The sequence below is a fragment of the Aythya ferina genome (genome assembly GCF_964211825.1).
Source record: "Aythya ferina genome assembly, chromosome: 27".
NCBI lineage: Eukaryota > Metazoa > Chordata > Aves > Anseriformes > Anatidae > Aythya > Aythya ferina.
Window position 1 is genome coordinate 224,976 of NC_140310.1, and position 13,957 is coordinate 238,932.

The window sequence follows — 13,957 nt, forward strand, 5'->3', positions numbered from 1 at the left end:
CACAACCCCAAAAAATCCCCCCCCCAAAAAAAAAAAACACCCCCAGGGCTGCTCCCCCCCCCCTCCCCCCATTCCCAAATTGTGGGGCCGGGGCTGTTCCCGCAGCCCCTTGGGGGGGGGGTGAGGGGGGGGGGAGCCGGGCATCTAAAGTGGGGAGGGGGGGGGGGGAAGGAATGGGGGGAGGAATTTTGGGATTTTTTTTTTTGGGGGGGGGGGGGGGCCAGCACTGAGGCAGCGTCGAAAGCACTTTATAGACTAAGAGAGCGGGTCTCTTAGGGGGCACAGGCTGCTCCGCCGGCCCCCCCCGGGCCCCCCCCCCGCACCAAGGGCGCTGCTCCCCCCCCGCACCCCAACCCCGCACCCCCAGGGATGGGGGGGGCTCACCCCAACCCCCCCCCTCCCCAAATTTTTCTCCCCCCCTCCCCTCCTCCTCCTCCTCCTCCTCCTCCTCCGAGGTGTCCCCTCCTCGCACTCCCGGCGCTGGGGGCTGTTTGTGGCTGGGGGGGGGGGGGGGTAATGGGGTTGGGGGGGGGGGCAGGGGGGGGGCAGCTTTTTCCTTTCTGCATGCCCTGCGCGGGAGCACCCCGCTGTCTGTCGAGGAGCTGAGCTGAGCTGTTTCCGTCCCTGAATGCTGGTGGAGCGTTGCCAAATTTCTCTCCCCCCCCCCTCCTCCTCCTCCTCCTCCCCTTTTTCTCTCGTTCTTTTCCGTTCCCCCCCCCCCCCCCAAAAAAAAATTTTCTCTATTTCCCCCCCCCCCCACACACACATCCCTTCGTCTTTTCTTTCTGAGCCTTGTAAGTGTAACAGATGACTCTGATTTCGTTTTTGTCTCGGGAAAAAAACAAAAAAACAAAAAAACTGCTAATAAATTATGAGGAAAAACGACCGCCAACACCCCCCCCCTCACAGAGCGGGGGGGGGACACGAGGCTGAGTGTTGCTGAACCCCCCCCCCCCCCTCGAAGCCCGATCCTGCCCCACGGAGCCCAAGCCAGGCCACGACCATCACAGAGAACTTTATGGGCTGCGACAGCCCCGATACAGCCCCGACACAAAGCTGCCCACCGAGACCGGGGGGGGCCCCGTTTGAGCCCCCCCCCATGAGGCTGAACCCCCCCCCAGGGCTGAGGGAGGGGGGAAATGGGGACCCCCTCCACCATGCCAAGCACCCATCCCACTGGCTCCCACCCACCCCTCAGGAACAGGGGGTAAGAGGGGGGCTCGGACCCACCGGGGGGGGGCAGCCCCATAGCATGGACCCCCCCCAGCTTCCCTCCCCCCCCCCCCAAGGGAAGGGGTGTGGGGGCCAACCCCGTGTATCCCCCCCAAGGGGGCACAGCCCCACCCCGAGCAGCCCCACCCCAAGCATTTCCCTGCTCCCACCCGCCCCCCCCCGGGGACACAGATGCATAAATCCCCCCCCCCCTCCATGCCCCGTGCTGGGAGGGGGGGGTCCCAGCTCCTCTCTCCCCGAGCCCCCCCCCGGGGCTGGCAGCGCGGAGGCACTCGCTGGTGTTACAGGCATCGGTGCGGGGAGGGGCACAACGCAGCCCGAGCCGCCCCGGGGGAGGGCGAGGGCCAAGGGGGGGGGGCCACAGCTCTCCCCTTGCCCCCCCCCCGCCCCCGGCGCGGGGTCCTCTCAGCCGCGGTGCCCGGGGGGGCTCATCCCGAGCGGCGGCCCCGGAGCCTCCGGGGCTCCGCGTCCAGTCCGAGATCCGAGGGGGGGGCGAGGGCCTGGCGGGCCGGGGCAGGAGCCCCCCGCGGGGGGGTCACATCACCGCACAGCACGAGTTCTGCTTCCGAGCCTGGCGGGGGGGGGGGCGAGAAGGGGCCTCAGGGCACCGCGCGGGCACCCCACACGGGGTTTGGGGGGGGGCCGAGGAGCTCCACGGCTGGGTTTGGGCAGCCGAGCCCCCTGCCCGACCCCGCACCCGGCCCCCCCCGGGGGCTGCTTCTGCCCCAAACCCACCCCCGGCCCGTGGGGGGGGTCCCTCCCTTTTTGGGGGGGGGGGGGTCGCACTCACGGTTTTGTAGAAGGCTTTGGACTGCGCCCCCAGCACCTCCGATTTGGACACCAGGTCGTCCAGCTTCTCCCCGCGCTCCAGCAGCGACTCCATGGTGTTGTGCTGCACAGGGGAACGGGCACCGGGCACCCCGTCGGCTATTCGGGACCCCCAAAGCGAGGGGGGGAGCACCCCGGGGGGGTGGGGAGCACCCAGAGGGTGTGGGGAGCACCCAAGGGTGTGGGGAGCACCCAAGGGTGTGGGGAGTGGGATCAGCCCCGTCCTCACCAGGATGATTTTGGTCTCGTCCAGCTCCGCCTGCACTCTGGTCATGGGGTCGGCGTCGCGGGGGTTCTGGGGGGGGTGCGAGGAGGGCGGTGTAAGGGGAGGAGGGGGCCGGCAGCCCCCCCGGACCCCACCCCGAGGTGGCAGCGCGGCGCAGGGCCCCCCCATACCTGGTACTTGCTGAGGTACCCGTCCAGCGCCGCGTAGCCGATGGTGCCGGGGGACCCCGCGGGCCACTCGGCCCGGCTCACCTCCCTGCTGAACTCCTCCAGCACCTGCGAGCGGAGCGGAGTGGAGCAGCGGGGGGGTTATTTCCACGGCACGGCCCCCGCGGGACATCCCCCCCCCCCCCCAAAATTGCCACCCGCGGCCCCGCTCACCTTGTCCAGCAAGGTGAAGCAGACGCGCTGCGGGTACTCGGTGTCGGCGATCACCACGCCGGCCAGCCCGTCGCTGCGCACGTACACGTGGCACAGGTACTCTGCGCGCAGAGGTGGCGTCGGGGGGGCTGCTCTGAAGCCCCCCCCCAGCGCCCAACGCCTGCCCCCGGCCCCGTTTCCACCAGCAGACGGCACCGGGAGGTTTCCATCCGCCGGTGGCCGCGCTGGGGCAGCAGGGAGGGCTCGGGGGGGGAGGGAGGTGAGCGCAGCCCCGTGCGCCCCCCCTTGTCCCCAAAACCTCTCGGTGTTCACCCAGGGGAGGGGGCGTGAGGGGGGGGGGGCTTCGTGCCTCGCAGCATGGCCAGGCGCTCACCTTGCTCCTTGACGGAAGCCCGGCTGCCCGGCTGCGAGCGCTCCACGATCAGCTGGCTGGTGAAGGTCATGAACTCCTGCACGCTGCAAGCACACGGACCCCGCTGCAGGGGGGAGGGGGGGGGCACACCGGGCAGCCCCGGCCCTTCCCCACCGCCCCTTCCCCTCCAACCCTTCCCCTCCAGCCCCGCCGGGACACTCGCGCTGGACCCGAGTTGAGGCAGGTCAGGAAACTGCCCCAAGCTCGAGCCCTGCCAGGCAGACTTTTGCATAACCCCCTTTTTTTTGGTTGTTTTTCTTGGTTTTGTTTTGTTTTTTTCACCCCGCAATAAAATAGAGGCCAAAAGCCTCGAGCAAGCAGAAATAAATCTGCTCCGTCCTGGAAGCAGCCACAACGCTCCAGGGGGGGAAGCTGCAGCGCTGGGGGCTCCCCGAGGGGCTCCTGTTACGGCCATGGGGCCGGGCAGATCAGTTCAGTTCATCCCCACTGCTGCTGGATCCCCCAAAACCCGGGGGGAGGCAGCTCCTGCGGCCGTGCCCGGTGGCGAGGCGAGCAGCGAGGCCCCCAGAGCCGCCCCCACTCGCTCCTTCCCCTCCCGCACTCATCCATGGGGGTGTTTTTAGGATCCCCTCGCTGCAGCGTTGCCCCCAGCACCCCGTAAAACCTTGGCAGGGGGCTGGGAAATGCCCCGGGGCCGCTGCTGGCAGCCCCTGGCCCCCTCCACAGGTTGGGGGGCAGCTGGAGCAGGAGCCCCGGGGGGGCTGAGCCCAACGCCCCCGGGGGAGGCGATGCCCTGGGGATGCTCGGTGCGGACGGGGGCTGCCGTGAGCCCCCCTGGCCGGGCTGGTCCCGGTGCCGGCACCGTCCCGCCGGGAGCCCCGGTGCGGGGCGCGGGGCCTGACCTGGATCTCTGGAAGAAGCTGAAGGTGGAGACGTCGTAGGCAGCCTTCAGCAGCTGCACCCGGGGCTCGCCCTTGTACAGCACGCTCAGGCTGTACAGCCTCATGGCTGCGGGGGGGGGAGCGGGGTCAGCGGGAACACACCGGGACCCCCACAGACCCCCGGGACCCCAAGGGATCCCCCAGAGCCCTCCAGGACCCCCCCCCAAAGCCCACTGAGACCCACAGGGACCCTATGGGGACAGCACGGGGACCCCCAGACCCCAATAAGACCCCCCAGGGACCCTCCAGACCCCACTGGAACCCCCCAGGCCCCCCCAGGACCCCCCAAGGACCCCCCCCAGACCCCTCCAGGACCCTGCAGACCCCACCGGGACCCTATGGGGACAGCACGGGGCCCCCCCAGACCCCACTGGGACCCACCGGGGACCCCCCAGACCCCACCTGGACCCCTCTGTGCCCCCCCCAGATCCCTTCACACCCCCAGACGCCCCCTCGGGACGCCCCCAGGACTCCCCCAGCCCCCGCCGGGGCCCCCCCAGAGCCCCCGGGGCCCCAACTGGGCTCCCTCAACCCCCCCGGCACCCACCGGGACCCCGGCAACCCCCCCAAAACACCCCTGGGACCCCCCCCAGGGCCGCACCGGGACCCCCGGAGCCCACTCAGCCCCTACCGGGAGCCCCCAGGGCCCCCCCCAAGCCCCCCCCGGCCCCGCCCGGTACCGGCGGCCGCGGACTCGCAGCGAGGAGGCGGCGGCGGAGGGGAGGGCTCCCGACCCGGAAGCAGAAAGGGCCCGGCCGGAAGTGCTCCCGGCCCCGGTAACTGCCACGGGGCCGCGCCCAGCCTGCGCACGCGCAGCACGCGGCCCGCCCGCCCCGCGGATCCCGGCCAATAGGAGCGCGGCTCGCCCGGCGGCCCCGCCCCCGGTCGCGAGAGGCCCCGCCCCCGAGCCGGGAGGCCAATCGGCGGCGCCATGACGTCATGGGGGCGGGGCTCCCTGCAGGGAGATGGTTAGGACTCGAGCCAAGCGAGGGGGCGGGGCTTCGCGTGTGGGCGTGGCCTCGCTAGTGGGCGGGGCTCTGTGTGTGGGCCAGAGCACTGTGCAGTGGGGGCGTGGCTTCCGAGTGTGTGGGCGTGGCCTCCACGGCGGGCGGGGCAACCTGGGTGGGTGGGACCGCTCCGTGGGCGTGGCTTTCGCGTGTGTGTGGGCGGGGCTTTCCCGGTGGGTGAGGCTACGTTGGACGGGGCAGAGTGTGGGCGTGGTTTCGTGTGTGTGGGCGTGGCCTGTTGAGTGGGCGTGGCTCAGGGAGTGGGTGTGGCCTCCGGTGTGCCTGGGGGCATTTGGGTGGGCGGAGCAATGTGGATGGGGCGTGGCCTTCAGTGTGGGCGTGGCCTGATCTATGGGCGTGGCCTGATGAGTGGGCGTGGCTCAGGGAGTGGGCGTGGCCTCTGGTGTGCCTGGGGGCATTTGGGTGGGCGGGGGTAATGTGGACGGGGCGTGGCCTTCAGTGTGGGCGTGGCCTGGTCTGTGGGCGTGGCTCGGGGGAGTGGGCGTGGCCTCCATTGTGCCTGGGGGCATTTGGGTGGGCGGGGCAATGTGGATGAGGCATGGCCTGAAGAGTGGGCGTGACCTGGTCTGTGGGCGTGGCCTGTTGAGTGGGCCTGGCACGGGAAGTGGGCGTGGCCTCCGTTGTGCTTGGGGGCGTTTGGGTGGGCGGGGCAATGTGGATGGGGCGTGGCCTTCAGTGTGGGCGTGGCCTGATCTGTGGGCGTGGCCTGTGCTGTGGGCGTGGCCTCCAGTCCCAGCAGTGCCCCCACGGCCCCAGGACCCCCCCGGGACCCCCCCAGGACCCCCATCAGCGGGGCCGGGGCCTCCCCTTGGGTCCCCGCACCCCCGGCCCCGGGTCACGGCGGGGGCACCGCGGGACCCCCCCTCCCCCCGGGGCTCCCCCCCCAGCCCCGTGCCCATCATCCCCGGGGCCCGGCGGCCATCGCGGTGCCGCCGTCACCTTGGTGCCGGTGTCCATGGCAGCGGGCGGCGTTGCCAGGCCGGCCGGTGGAGTGGTTGCCCCCGTGAGCAGGCCCTGAAGTGGTTGGCACGGCAACCGGCACACCGGGAGGGGGGCCCGGGGCCGGTGACGGGGCTGACGGCCCCCCGTGGGGAGGGTCCCGGACCAGGCCGCCCGCGACCGTCCATCCGTCCATCCGTCCCCCCGCTCCACGCAGAGACCCCCGGAGCCACCTCGGGGTCCCCCCCTCACCCTGAGGCTGACAGCAGGAGGAGGAGGAGGAGGAGGAGGAGGAGAGGCCGAAGCACCCGGCCGCCCCGCACGGCCCAGGGCGTTGGGGAGCCCCCAGGGCGACCCCGGGATGCGTGGGGCCGAGGCCGGGCCCGCGGGGGCTCGCGGCCGCTCCGCCTGACGGGGACCGTGGGGACGCGGCGGCCGCCACCGGGCGCCCCCCGTATGAGCTAACGCCCCCCAACGTGGCGCAGCCCCCGGCGCGGCCAGGGACGGTACCCGGGCGGACGAGGCGGTGGGGTGCCGGGGGGGCTCGGGGGGGACAGCTTCGCCCGCCGCCTGCCCCGCGCCCACGGCTGCCCCCATGCTGGACCACAGAAGCAGGATGGAGAGCTCCCGGCAGGAGAAGGTGAGGCCCTGCGGCCGCCGGCCCTCCCCGCGTTCGCCTCTGGAAGGCAACGGCTGCTTCTGCCCTGCTTTGGGGCTCTTTTTGTGGGATCTTTGGGGCCAGACGAGTGGTTTTGGGCAAAGGAACGAGGTGAGGAGGTTTCGAGCCAGCAGCGCACGAGGAGGCTGCCTCGGGCAGAGCCACGCGGCCGCAGCCGAGGCTCCAAACTCCCGAGGGTGCTGAGGTGCTGGGGGGGCTGAGCACGAGCAGCGGGGAGGAACCGGGCTCCATGGGACGGCCTCGGGGCTGGGGGGTTCCCTGCATCGGGTCACTCAGGGGGACGGGGAGGGTGCACAGCGGGACCGGGACCGTGCCGCTGTTGGGGTGCCTGCAGTGCTGGAACTGCTTGAGAGCAGTGGGATAAGGGACACCGGGACGGGTGCTGCGGTGCTGGGCACCATCGGGCATCAAACAGCATCGCGGGGCGCTGGGTGTCCCCTTGGGGACATCCCGGAGGGGATCCGGCCTCGATCCATCCCTCCGGAGCACCCCAGGGCAGCCGGCTTGTGGGGCCGTGCCCCTCAGCCCCACGTCATCCCAAAAGCTTTAGCAGGGCCCCTCTTTGTGATGCGCCCCAAAACCCACGGCAGGGCCTGCGCGGCCCCGAGGAAAACACGCTGCTGGCGCTGACGGCGCAGCCCGTGGCCTGCCCGGCTCCCGGTGCCTAATGAGGCCTTTAATGCCACGAGCAAACCTGGCCGGCGGAGCAGAAGCGCTCGGCACCGCGGCTCCATCTGAGAGCCGGGGCCGCGGCCCCGTTACGCGCCCTGGTAATGGAGGCTGTGCCGGGAACAGGGCCGGGGTTGCTACGCGAGGGAAAAGCAGGGCCCGAGCGCCAGCGCGGCCGTGCAGGGGCCCTGCGGCTCTCCCTGGCAGCGGGGACGGGAGAAATTCCCCGTATGGCCCCGTGCGGCCCCGATCCATGGGCGTCGTGCGAGGGGAACGGAGGAAACCCCCGTGGGATGCTTCCCCTGAGCGGGTTTTGGGGTGAGGAGCTCCCCCCCGGCAGGGCGAGGTGCTCCGGGCTGCGGGGCCGCGGGGATTTGGGGTGTCCACGGGGAACACCAGGGATGGGGAGGGGAACCCCGGGCTGCTCGGCGCGGTGCGGGGGGCGCAGGGCACCCCGTAATGCCACCGCCCCCCCGGTGCAGGTGGAGCAGATCCTGTCGGAGTTCCGGCTGCGGGAGGAGGACCTGAAGAAGGTGATGTACCGCATGCAGAAGGAGATGGACCGGGGGCTGAAGCTGGAGACGCACGAGGAGGCCTCGGTGAAGATGCTGCCCACCTACGTCCGCTCCACGCCCGAGGGCTCCGGTAGGCGCTGCCGGGATGCGAGGGTGACGGCGCCCGGCGCTTTGCACCCCCCCCACCCCGGGAACCCCCCCCTGAGCCTCTCTCCCCCCCCCTCCTCCTGCCCCCTGGTGCTGCAGAGGTCGGGGATTTCCTCTCGCTGGACCTCGGCGGCACCAATTTCCGCGTGATGCTGGTGAAGGTGGGCGAGGGGGAGGAAGGGCAGTGGAAGGTGAAGACGAAGCACCAGATGTACTCCATCCCCGAGGATGCCATGACGGGGACGGCCGAGATGGTGAGCGGGGCAGGGGGGCGCGGGGGGTGCAGGGGGTGCGGGGTCCTCCCCACGGTCCCCGTCCCGGTGCTGGGTGCCTCCGGGCAGCCCCGAGCCCTGGGAGGGGGCAGAGGTGGGTTTGGGCCACCAGGGAGCTGCAGGAGCCCGTGGAAGCGTCCCTTCAAGTGGCATCTGGATGGGGACGGGGTGGAGGGGGGGACGTGGTGGCACTGGGGCACGGGGACAGGGCCACCACGGTGACAGCTCGGCCGCCGTCCCCCAGCTCTTCGACTACATCTCCGAGTGCATCTCCGACTTCCTGGACAAGCATCAGATGAAGCACAAAAAGCTGCCCCTGGGCTTCACCTTCTCCTTCCCCGTGCGGCACGAGGACATCGACAAGGTGAGGGGCCGGCGGGGCGGCACGCGGCACGAGGCCACCGCGCTGCCTGCCCCACGGCCCCACGGAGACCCCGCTCTGTCCTCCCCCGGCCCAGGGCATCCTGCTGAACTGGACCAAGGGCTTCAAAGCCTCCGGAGCAGAAGGGAACAACGTGGTCGGGCTCCTGCGAGACGCCATCAAACGGCGAGGGGTGAGGCGGCCGCTGGCCCCGCGCCGGCTGCGCGCGTCCGTGCCCACCCCCTGTCCCCACCGCGTCCCCTGGGTCCCCCGGGAGAGGCGGCCGCAGGGGTGACAGCGGCGGCTCCCCCCCACCCCCGGCAGGACTTCGAGATGGACGTGGTGGCCATGGTGAACGACACGGTGGCCACGATGATCTCCTGCTACTACGAGGACCACCGCTGCGAGGTTGGGATGATCGTGGGTAAGATCGCGGGGCTGCGGGACGGCACCGGCCGCCCCCCTGGGGACAATGGGGGGGGGACACACAACGTGGGGCAGGGGGCAGGCGCCCCACGGCCGGCTCCTGCGCGCAGGGACGGGCTGCAACGCCTGCTACATGGAGGAGATGCACAACGTGGAGCTGGTGGAGGGCGACGAGGGCAGGATGTGCGTCAACACGGAGTGGGGCGCGTTCGGCGCCTCGGGGGAGCTCGACGAGTTCCTCCTGGAGTACGACCGCGTGGTGGACGAGACCTCGCTTAACCCCGGTCAGCAGCTGTAAGGAGTGGGGCGGATGCGGCTCCCCTGGGCTCCCCCCCCGGCCGCGGCTCCTTCCCCCTGCCCTCCGTCAGCCGGGGCCGCTCGTCCCGGGGCTCCGGCCCCGTCGGCAGCCCTCACGCGTCCCCCTGAGCCCGGTGGCGGCGGGGACGCGCGTGGGGCCTCGCCGTGGGGCGGGAGGGGGGCGGCCCCCGTCCTGACGGCCTCCCCCCGGCCCCCAGCTACGAGAAGATCATCGGGGGCAAGTACATGGGGGAGATCGTCCGGCTGGTGCTGCTGAAGCTGGTGGACGAGAACCTGCTGTTCAACGGAGAGGCCTCCGAGAAGCTCAAGACCCGCGGCACCTTCGAGACCCGCTTCGTGTCGCAGATCGAGAGGTACTCGGGGCCCGCGCCCCCAAAACGGACGCCCCAAAATGATGGGGGCCGGGCGCCCTCACCCCGCAGCAGCTGGCTCTGATCGCCCCCTGTCCCATCGCCCTACACCAGCCTACAACTGCCCCGCATTGGGGTCCCCTTCCCTATCGCCCCACACCAGCCCTATATAGCTGCCCCATGTTGGGGTCCCCCATCGCATTGGGGTCCCCTTCCCCACCACCCCACACCGGGGTGTCCCACATGGGGTTCCCTCCCCCATCCCCCCCCACCAGCCCTCTCCAGCTGCCCCACAGCGGGGTTCCCTGTCCCATTGCCCCACATGGGGGTCCCCAGCCCCTCTCACCTGCCCCCAGGGGGGGTCCCTGACCCAACGCGCCCCCCCCCCCTCTGCCCCATCCCAGCGACTCGGGGGACCGCAAGCAGATCTACAACATCCTGACGGCCTTCGAGCTGCTGCCCTCGGGCACGGACTGCGACATCGTGCGGCGCGTCTGTGAGAGCGTCTCCACCCGCGCCGCCCAGATGTGCTCGGCCGGGCTGGCCGGCGTCATCAACCGCATGCGGGAGAGCCGGAGCCAGGAGACCCTCAAAATCACCGTGGGGGTCGACGGCTCCGTCTACAAGCTGCACCCCAGGTGAGGCCTTCGGGAGCCTTCCTCCCACCCCCTCTTTCCTCCTCCTCCTCCTCCTCCTCGCAACCCTGACCCTCTCCCTGTGGTTTTTTTTTTCCCCCCCTTACAGCTTCAAGGACCGTTTCCACGCCACCGTCCGGCAGCTGACGCCGGGCTGCGACATCACCTTCATCCAGTCGGAGGAAGGCAGCGGGCGAGGCGCCGCGCTCATCTCGGCCGTCGCCTGCAAAATGGCCTGCATGATGGGGCAGTGAGCGGGGCAGCACGGCGCCCAGGACCTGGGGGGCGGCGGGGACACCCCCCCACACACCCCCCTCTCCCGCGCTGCCGGGGGCGTGCAGGGCGCCGAGGAGCGCAGAAGGACGCGGGGAGGGCTTGGCCGCGGGAGGCAACGGCGGCCGGGGCCCCCCCAATAAAGCGGGGCCCCCCCCCAATAAAGCGGGGTTTGCCTGGACTTCTCCTCCGGGAGCGCCGGGGCTGAGGCTCCTCCCTGTGCTGGGGGGGCACCGGGGGGCACTGGGGGATGGGGGGGGGACAAGGGGGGGCTGGCACCCCTTGGGGAGCCTGCGGTGGGACCCGGCTGGCTTTGTCCCCATGTGTCACCCCCGTGTCCCACCCCCCCCAGAGAGCCCATAAAGGACAGACCGAGCTGGGGGCAAAAGGGACTGACCCCCCCCCATCCATGGGGTGGTGCCACCTCCTCCCCCCCGCAGGGCCAGGTCCGTGCGTCCCCAAAGCAGCGCCCCGCAACCCCAAACCCAAATAGTGCCCCCGTGTGTGTGCCCCCCCCCCAGCCTGTGTTGGTGACAGCCCCACGGTGCCAGCATCTGCCCCCCCCCCCACTTTTACCTCATTTAGGGGGCTAAAAGGGGGGGGACCCCCAGCCCGGAGCGGGGACAGGGGGGAGAGCAGCCTGGTGCCATGGGGCCACCTCGGGGCTCCCCTGGGTGTCGGGGGCACCCTGGGGTCAGGGACCCCCGGAGGAGCCCCATGGGGCTGGGGGCACCTTGGGGGGGGCTAGGGGCACCCCAGGGAATGGGACCACCGTGGGAGTCTGCCCCCCCATCACTGTGCTCCCCCCATCACCGTGCCCCCCCCAGCCCAAACTGTGTGGCCCCACGCCCCCTGTGTCCCCCCCATGTCCCCCCTGTGACCCCACACACCCAGCTCCCCCCCGAGGTCCCCATGTGCCCCCCCCATCCTGCGTCACCGAGCTCACCGCATGTCAGCCCCTGTCCCCAGGGTCCCTGTGAGCCCCCCCACACCCCCCCTGTCCCCACAATGGGGCCGGAGGAGCCCCGCAGGGACCTGTCACAGCCCCCCCCCCGATCACACATCCCCGTGCAGGGGGAGCGGGCGCTCACGGGGACGCCCCTCGACGTGCCGGGACCGTCCCCGAGCTGCGTCACCACCCACGGTGACGAGAAGAAGGACTGGGGAGGTGTGGGGGTTGTGGGGGGGTCACGTTTCCCCCCACCTCAGCCAAATAAAACCCAAAATGACGGGCTGCGTCCTCCGGAGAGGCGGCGGCGGCGGGGACGAGCTGCTTTATTGCGTGGGGACGGGGATGGGGGGGAGGGAGGCTGGGGGCAGGTGGGGGCTGGCGACGGGGCTGGGGGCCCCCCCTTCAGCTTTCGGGGTTCAGCGGCGGCGGTCAGAGCCCTGAGGAGACAAAACGGTGGCGACGGTGATTTGGGGCACCCCTCACCCCCTCCTCCAGCCCCGGCGGATGCGGCTCCCCCACCCCATCACCCCAAAATTTCCCCGGGGCACGTTTTGGGCCCCCCCCCCCCCCCCTCTCCACACCTCCGCCCTCCCTGCGCACGGGGGGCACGTGCACGGGGGCAGGCGCAGGATGTGGGCTCTCACCGGCGGCGCAGCCCTTGCAGAACTTGAGGCTGGTGCAGACGTCCTGGGGGTCGTCGTCGTTCTGCAGCGCCTCGGCGATCTGCGGGCCGAATTTCTTCACCATGGCCTTGCACAGCCGGCCCAGCCCCTTCATGGTGCCGCACACCTTCCGCAGCGCCGCGTTCACCGTGTCCTGCGGGCACCGACCCCGTGCCGTCAGCAGGGCCGCGGTCGCCGGACCCCCTCCACCCACCACCCCCTCCCGGCTCGCCCCGAGCCCCCCCTCACCTCATCGGGGTCGTCCCCCACGATCTTCTTCAGCTGCTGCAGGACCTTGGTGCAGATGCTGCATTTCTTCCCCTTCCCCGGCGGCGCCGCGTCCCCGTCGTCCTCATCCCACTGCGGGGACAAGGCGGGGACCCTCAGGGTGGTGCCGGGTGTCCCCCCCCACACCCCACCCCACCCCACGCCACGACCCAAGGGGGGGCTGCCCCACGGCGCGCCCCACGCCCGGGGCTCGTCCTCACCGTGCCCAGGCTGTCCCAGAGCTGGCGGCACTGCTGCTCCTTCTGGCACCGCACGGCCGTGGCCACGTCGCGGCACCAGGACGCGGGGCCGCCCTGGCACGGGTCGGCCGCCTCCTCCGCCTGTGTGACTGTGGGGGGACCGAGGTGGTTAATATGGACACCCCGTGGCCACCCCATGGCCACCCCACAGCCACCCTATGGCCACTTCATAGCTGCCCCGTGGCCACCCCATAGCTGCCCCCATGGCCACCCCACGGCCACCCTACAGCCACCCTATGGCCACTTCATAGCTGCCCCCGTGGCCACCCCATAGCTGCCCCATGGCCACCCGATAGCTGCCCCCATGGCCACCCCACAGCCACCCAACAGCAACCCCATAGCTGCCCCCATGGCCACCCCATGGCCACCCCATAACCACCCCATGGCTGCCCCATGGCCACCCCATGGCCACCCCATAGCTGCCCTACAGCCACCCCCCAGCAGGACGCGTCCCACATCAGTCCCCACAGCCCCCGTGTGCCCCAGGTGTCCCCACACCCCCCCGTATCCCCGTCCCCATGCAGTCCCACACCCCCAGTGCCCCCCCAGTGCCCCCACCCCACTGCGCCACTGTCCCCACACCACTCAGCCCCCGGGGGGGGGCACAAGCAGGAGGGGTCCCAGCCCCGTACCTGCCAGCAGGGCGAGGAGCAGGAGGAAGGCAGCGGCCATGGCGAGCCCCCCAGCACCGAACCCAGCGGGTGCCGGCCCCGTGCCCCACCCCGGGGTTTTTATAACCCCCCCCAGGAGCCGGCAGCGGGGCCGCCGGAGCCACTCAGCGCCGCCGAAACCCACCGAGGCCTTAAAATGGAGCTGGGCCCGCGCCTCGCGGCCACACACCTCCGCCCCCAGCCTCGCCTCGGCAGGAAGCGGCCGGGGGGGGGGCCAAAATCACCGTGGGGGGGGGTCAGAAATCATAGGGGGGGGTGTGAGACCTGTGGGGGGGGCTCTGACGTCCATGGGATGGGGCAAAAGCCTGGGGGATTGCCCAAAAAATATGGGGGGGGGGTGGATCTAGCACCCCTGGGGGGCTCTGATAGCCCTGGGGGGGGGAAAAACCTGTGGGGGGGCAAAAGTCATGAGGGGGGGCTCCAAAACATTGGGGGGGGGGGAGTAAAAACCTGGGGGGTCCCAAAAATCATGGGGAGAGCTGACACCCGTGGGGGGGCTCTGACATCCATGGGGGGGGGGCAAAAACCTGGGGGATGCCCCAAAACCATGGG

The 13,957-nt window shown here is 71.2% G+C and overlaps 3 protein-coding genes across 7 annotated transcripts; 1 reads left to right on the plus strand and 2 right to left on the minus strand.

The window, feature by feature from the left end:
- Positions 1 to 1,404: 1,404 nt before the first annotated feature.
- YKT6 (YKT6 v-SNARE homolog) lies at positions 1,405 to 4,724 on the minus strand. Its single transcript, XM_084499245.1, has 8 exons — positions 4,662 to 4,724; positions 3,943 to 4,048; positions 3,041 to 3,123; positions 2,668 to 2,768; positions 2,458 to 2,562; positions 2,291 to 2,356; positions 2,024 to 2,125; positions 1,405 to 1,804 (listed from the first exon to the last, which is right to left on the minus strand). The coding sequence occupies exons 2-8, from the start codon at positions 4,044 to 4,046 to the stop codon at positions 1,769 to 1,771; spliced, it is 597 nt and encodes a 198-aa protein (XP_084355371.1). The 5' UTR covers positions 4,047 to 4,048; positions 4,662 to 4,724; the 3' UTR covers positions 1,405 to 1,768.
- On the plus strand, positions 3,242 to 10,763 carry GCK (glucokinase). 5 transcript variants are annotated; one of them, XM_084499241.1, is made up of 10 exons: positions 3,242 to 3,263; positions 7,779 to 7,941; positions 8,058 to 8,212; positions 8,475 to 8,594; positions 8,689 to 8,784; positions 8,916 to 9,015; positions 9,128 to 9,311; positions 9,533 to 9,688; positions 10,090 to 10,323; positions 10,430 to 10,763. In XM_084499241.1, the coding sequence occupies exons 2-10, from the start codon at positions 7,833 to 7,835 to the stop codon at positions 10,572 to 10,574; spliced, it is 1,299 nt and encodes a 432-aa protein (XP_084355367.1). In that variant the 5' UTR covers positions 3,242 to 3,263; positions 7,779 to 7,832; the 3' UTR covers positions 10,575 to 10,763. The 5 variants fall into 5 exon arrangements, with proteins under 5 accessions (XP_084355367.1, XP_084355366.1, XP_084355368.1 ...); XM_084499240.1 differs by lacking the exon at positions 3,242 to 3,263 and adding an exon at positions 5,761 to 6,588; XM_084499242.1 differs by lacking the exon at positions 3,242 to 3,263 and adding an exon at positions 6,758 to 6,811.
- A 1,056-nt stretch (positions 10,764 to 11,819) lies between these two features.
- LOC311424209 (antimicrobial peptide NK-lysin-like) lies at positions 11,820 to 13,524 on the minus strand. The gene is made up of 5 exons (XM_084499171.1): positions 13,367 to 13,524; positions 12,696 to 12,823; positions 12,457 to 12,567; positions 12,190 to 12,361; positions 11,820 to 11,982 (listed from the first exon to the last, which is right to left on the minus strand). Exons 1-5 carry the CDS (start codon positions 13,404 to 13,406, stop codon positions 11,975 to 11,977), a joined length of 459 nt encoding a protein of 152 aa, XP_084355297.1. The 5' UTR covers positions 13,407 to 13,524; the 3' UTR covers positions 11,820 to 11,974.
- Between the last annotated feature and the right edge of the window lie 433 nt (positions 13,525 to 13,957).

Bases quoted from the DNA above. Each gene is read 5' to 3' on its own strand.
- YKT6 (XM_084499245.1), bottom strand. From the start codon at position 4,046: ATGAGGCTGTACAGCCTGAGCGTGCTGTACAAGGGCGAGCCCCGGGTG. The intron at 3,124-3,942 runs GTCAGGCCCCGC...GTGTGCTTGCAG, and splicing joins AGCTTCTTCCAGAGATCCAG to CGTGCAGGAGTTCATGACCT. The intron at 2,563-2,667 runs GTGAGCGGGGCC...CTCCGCTCGCAG, and splicing joins GCTTCACCTTGCTGGACAAG to GTGCTGGAGGAGTTCAGCAG.
- GCK (XM_084499240.1), top strand. From the start codon at position 6,544: ATGCTGGACCACAGAAGCAGGATGGAGAGCTCCCGGCAGGAGAAG. The intron at 8,785-8,915 runs GTGAGGCGGCCG...CACCCCCGGCAG, and splicing joins ACGCCATCAAACGGCGAGGG to GACTTCGAGATGGACGTGGT. The intron at 10,324-10,429 runs GTGAGGCCTTCG...CCCCCCTTACAG, and splicing joins GTCTACAAGCTGCACCCCAG to CTTCAAGGACCGTTTCCACG.
- LOC311424209 (XM_084499171.1), bottom strand. From the start codon at position 13,406: ATGGCCGCTGCCTTCCTCCTGCTCCTCGCCCTGCTGGCAG. The intron at 12,824-13,366 runs GTACGGGGCTGG...GTCCCCCCACAG, and splicing joins GCTCCTCGCCCTGCTGGCAG to TCACACAGGCGGAGGAGGCG. The intron at 12,568-12,695 runs GTGAGGACGAGC...TTGTCCCCGCAG, and splicing joins TCTGGGACAGCCTGGGCACG to TGGGATGAGGACGACGGGGA.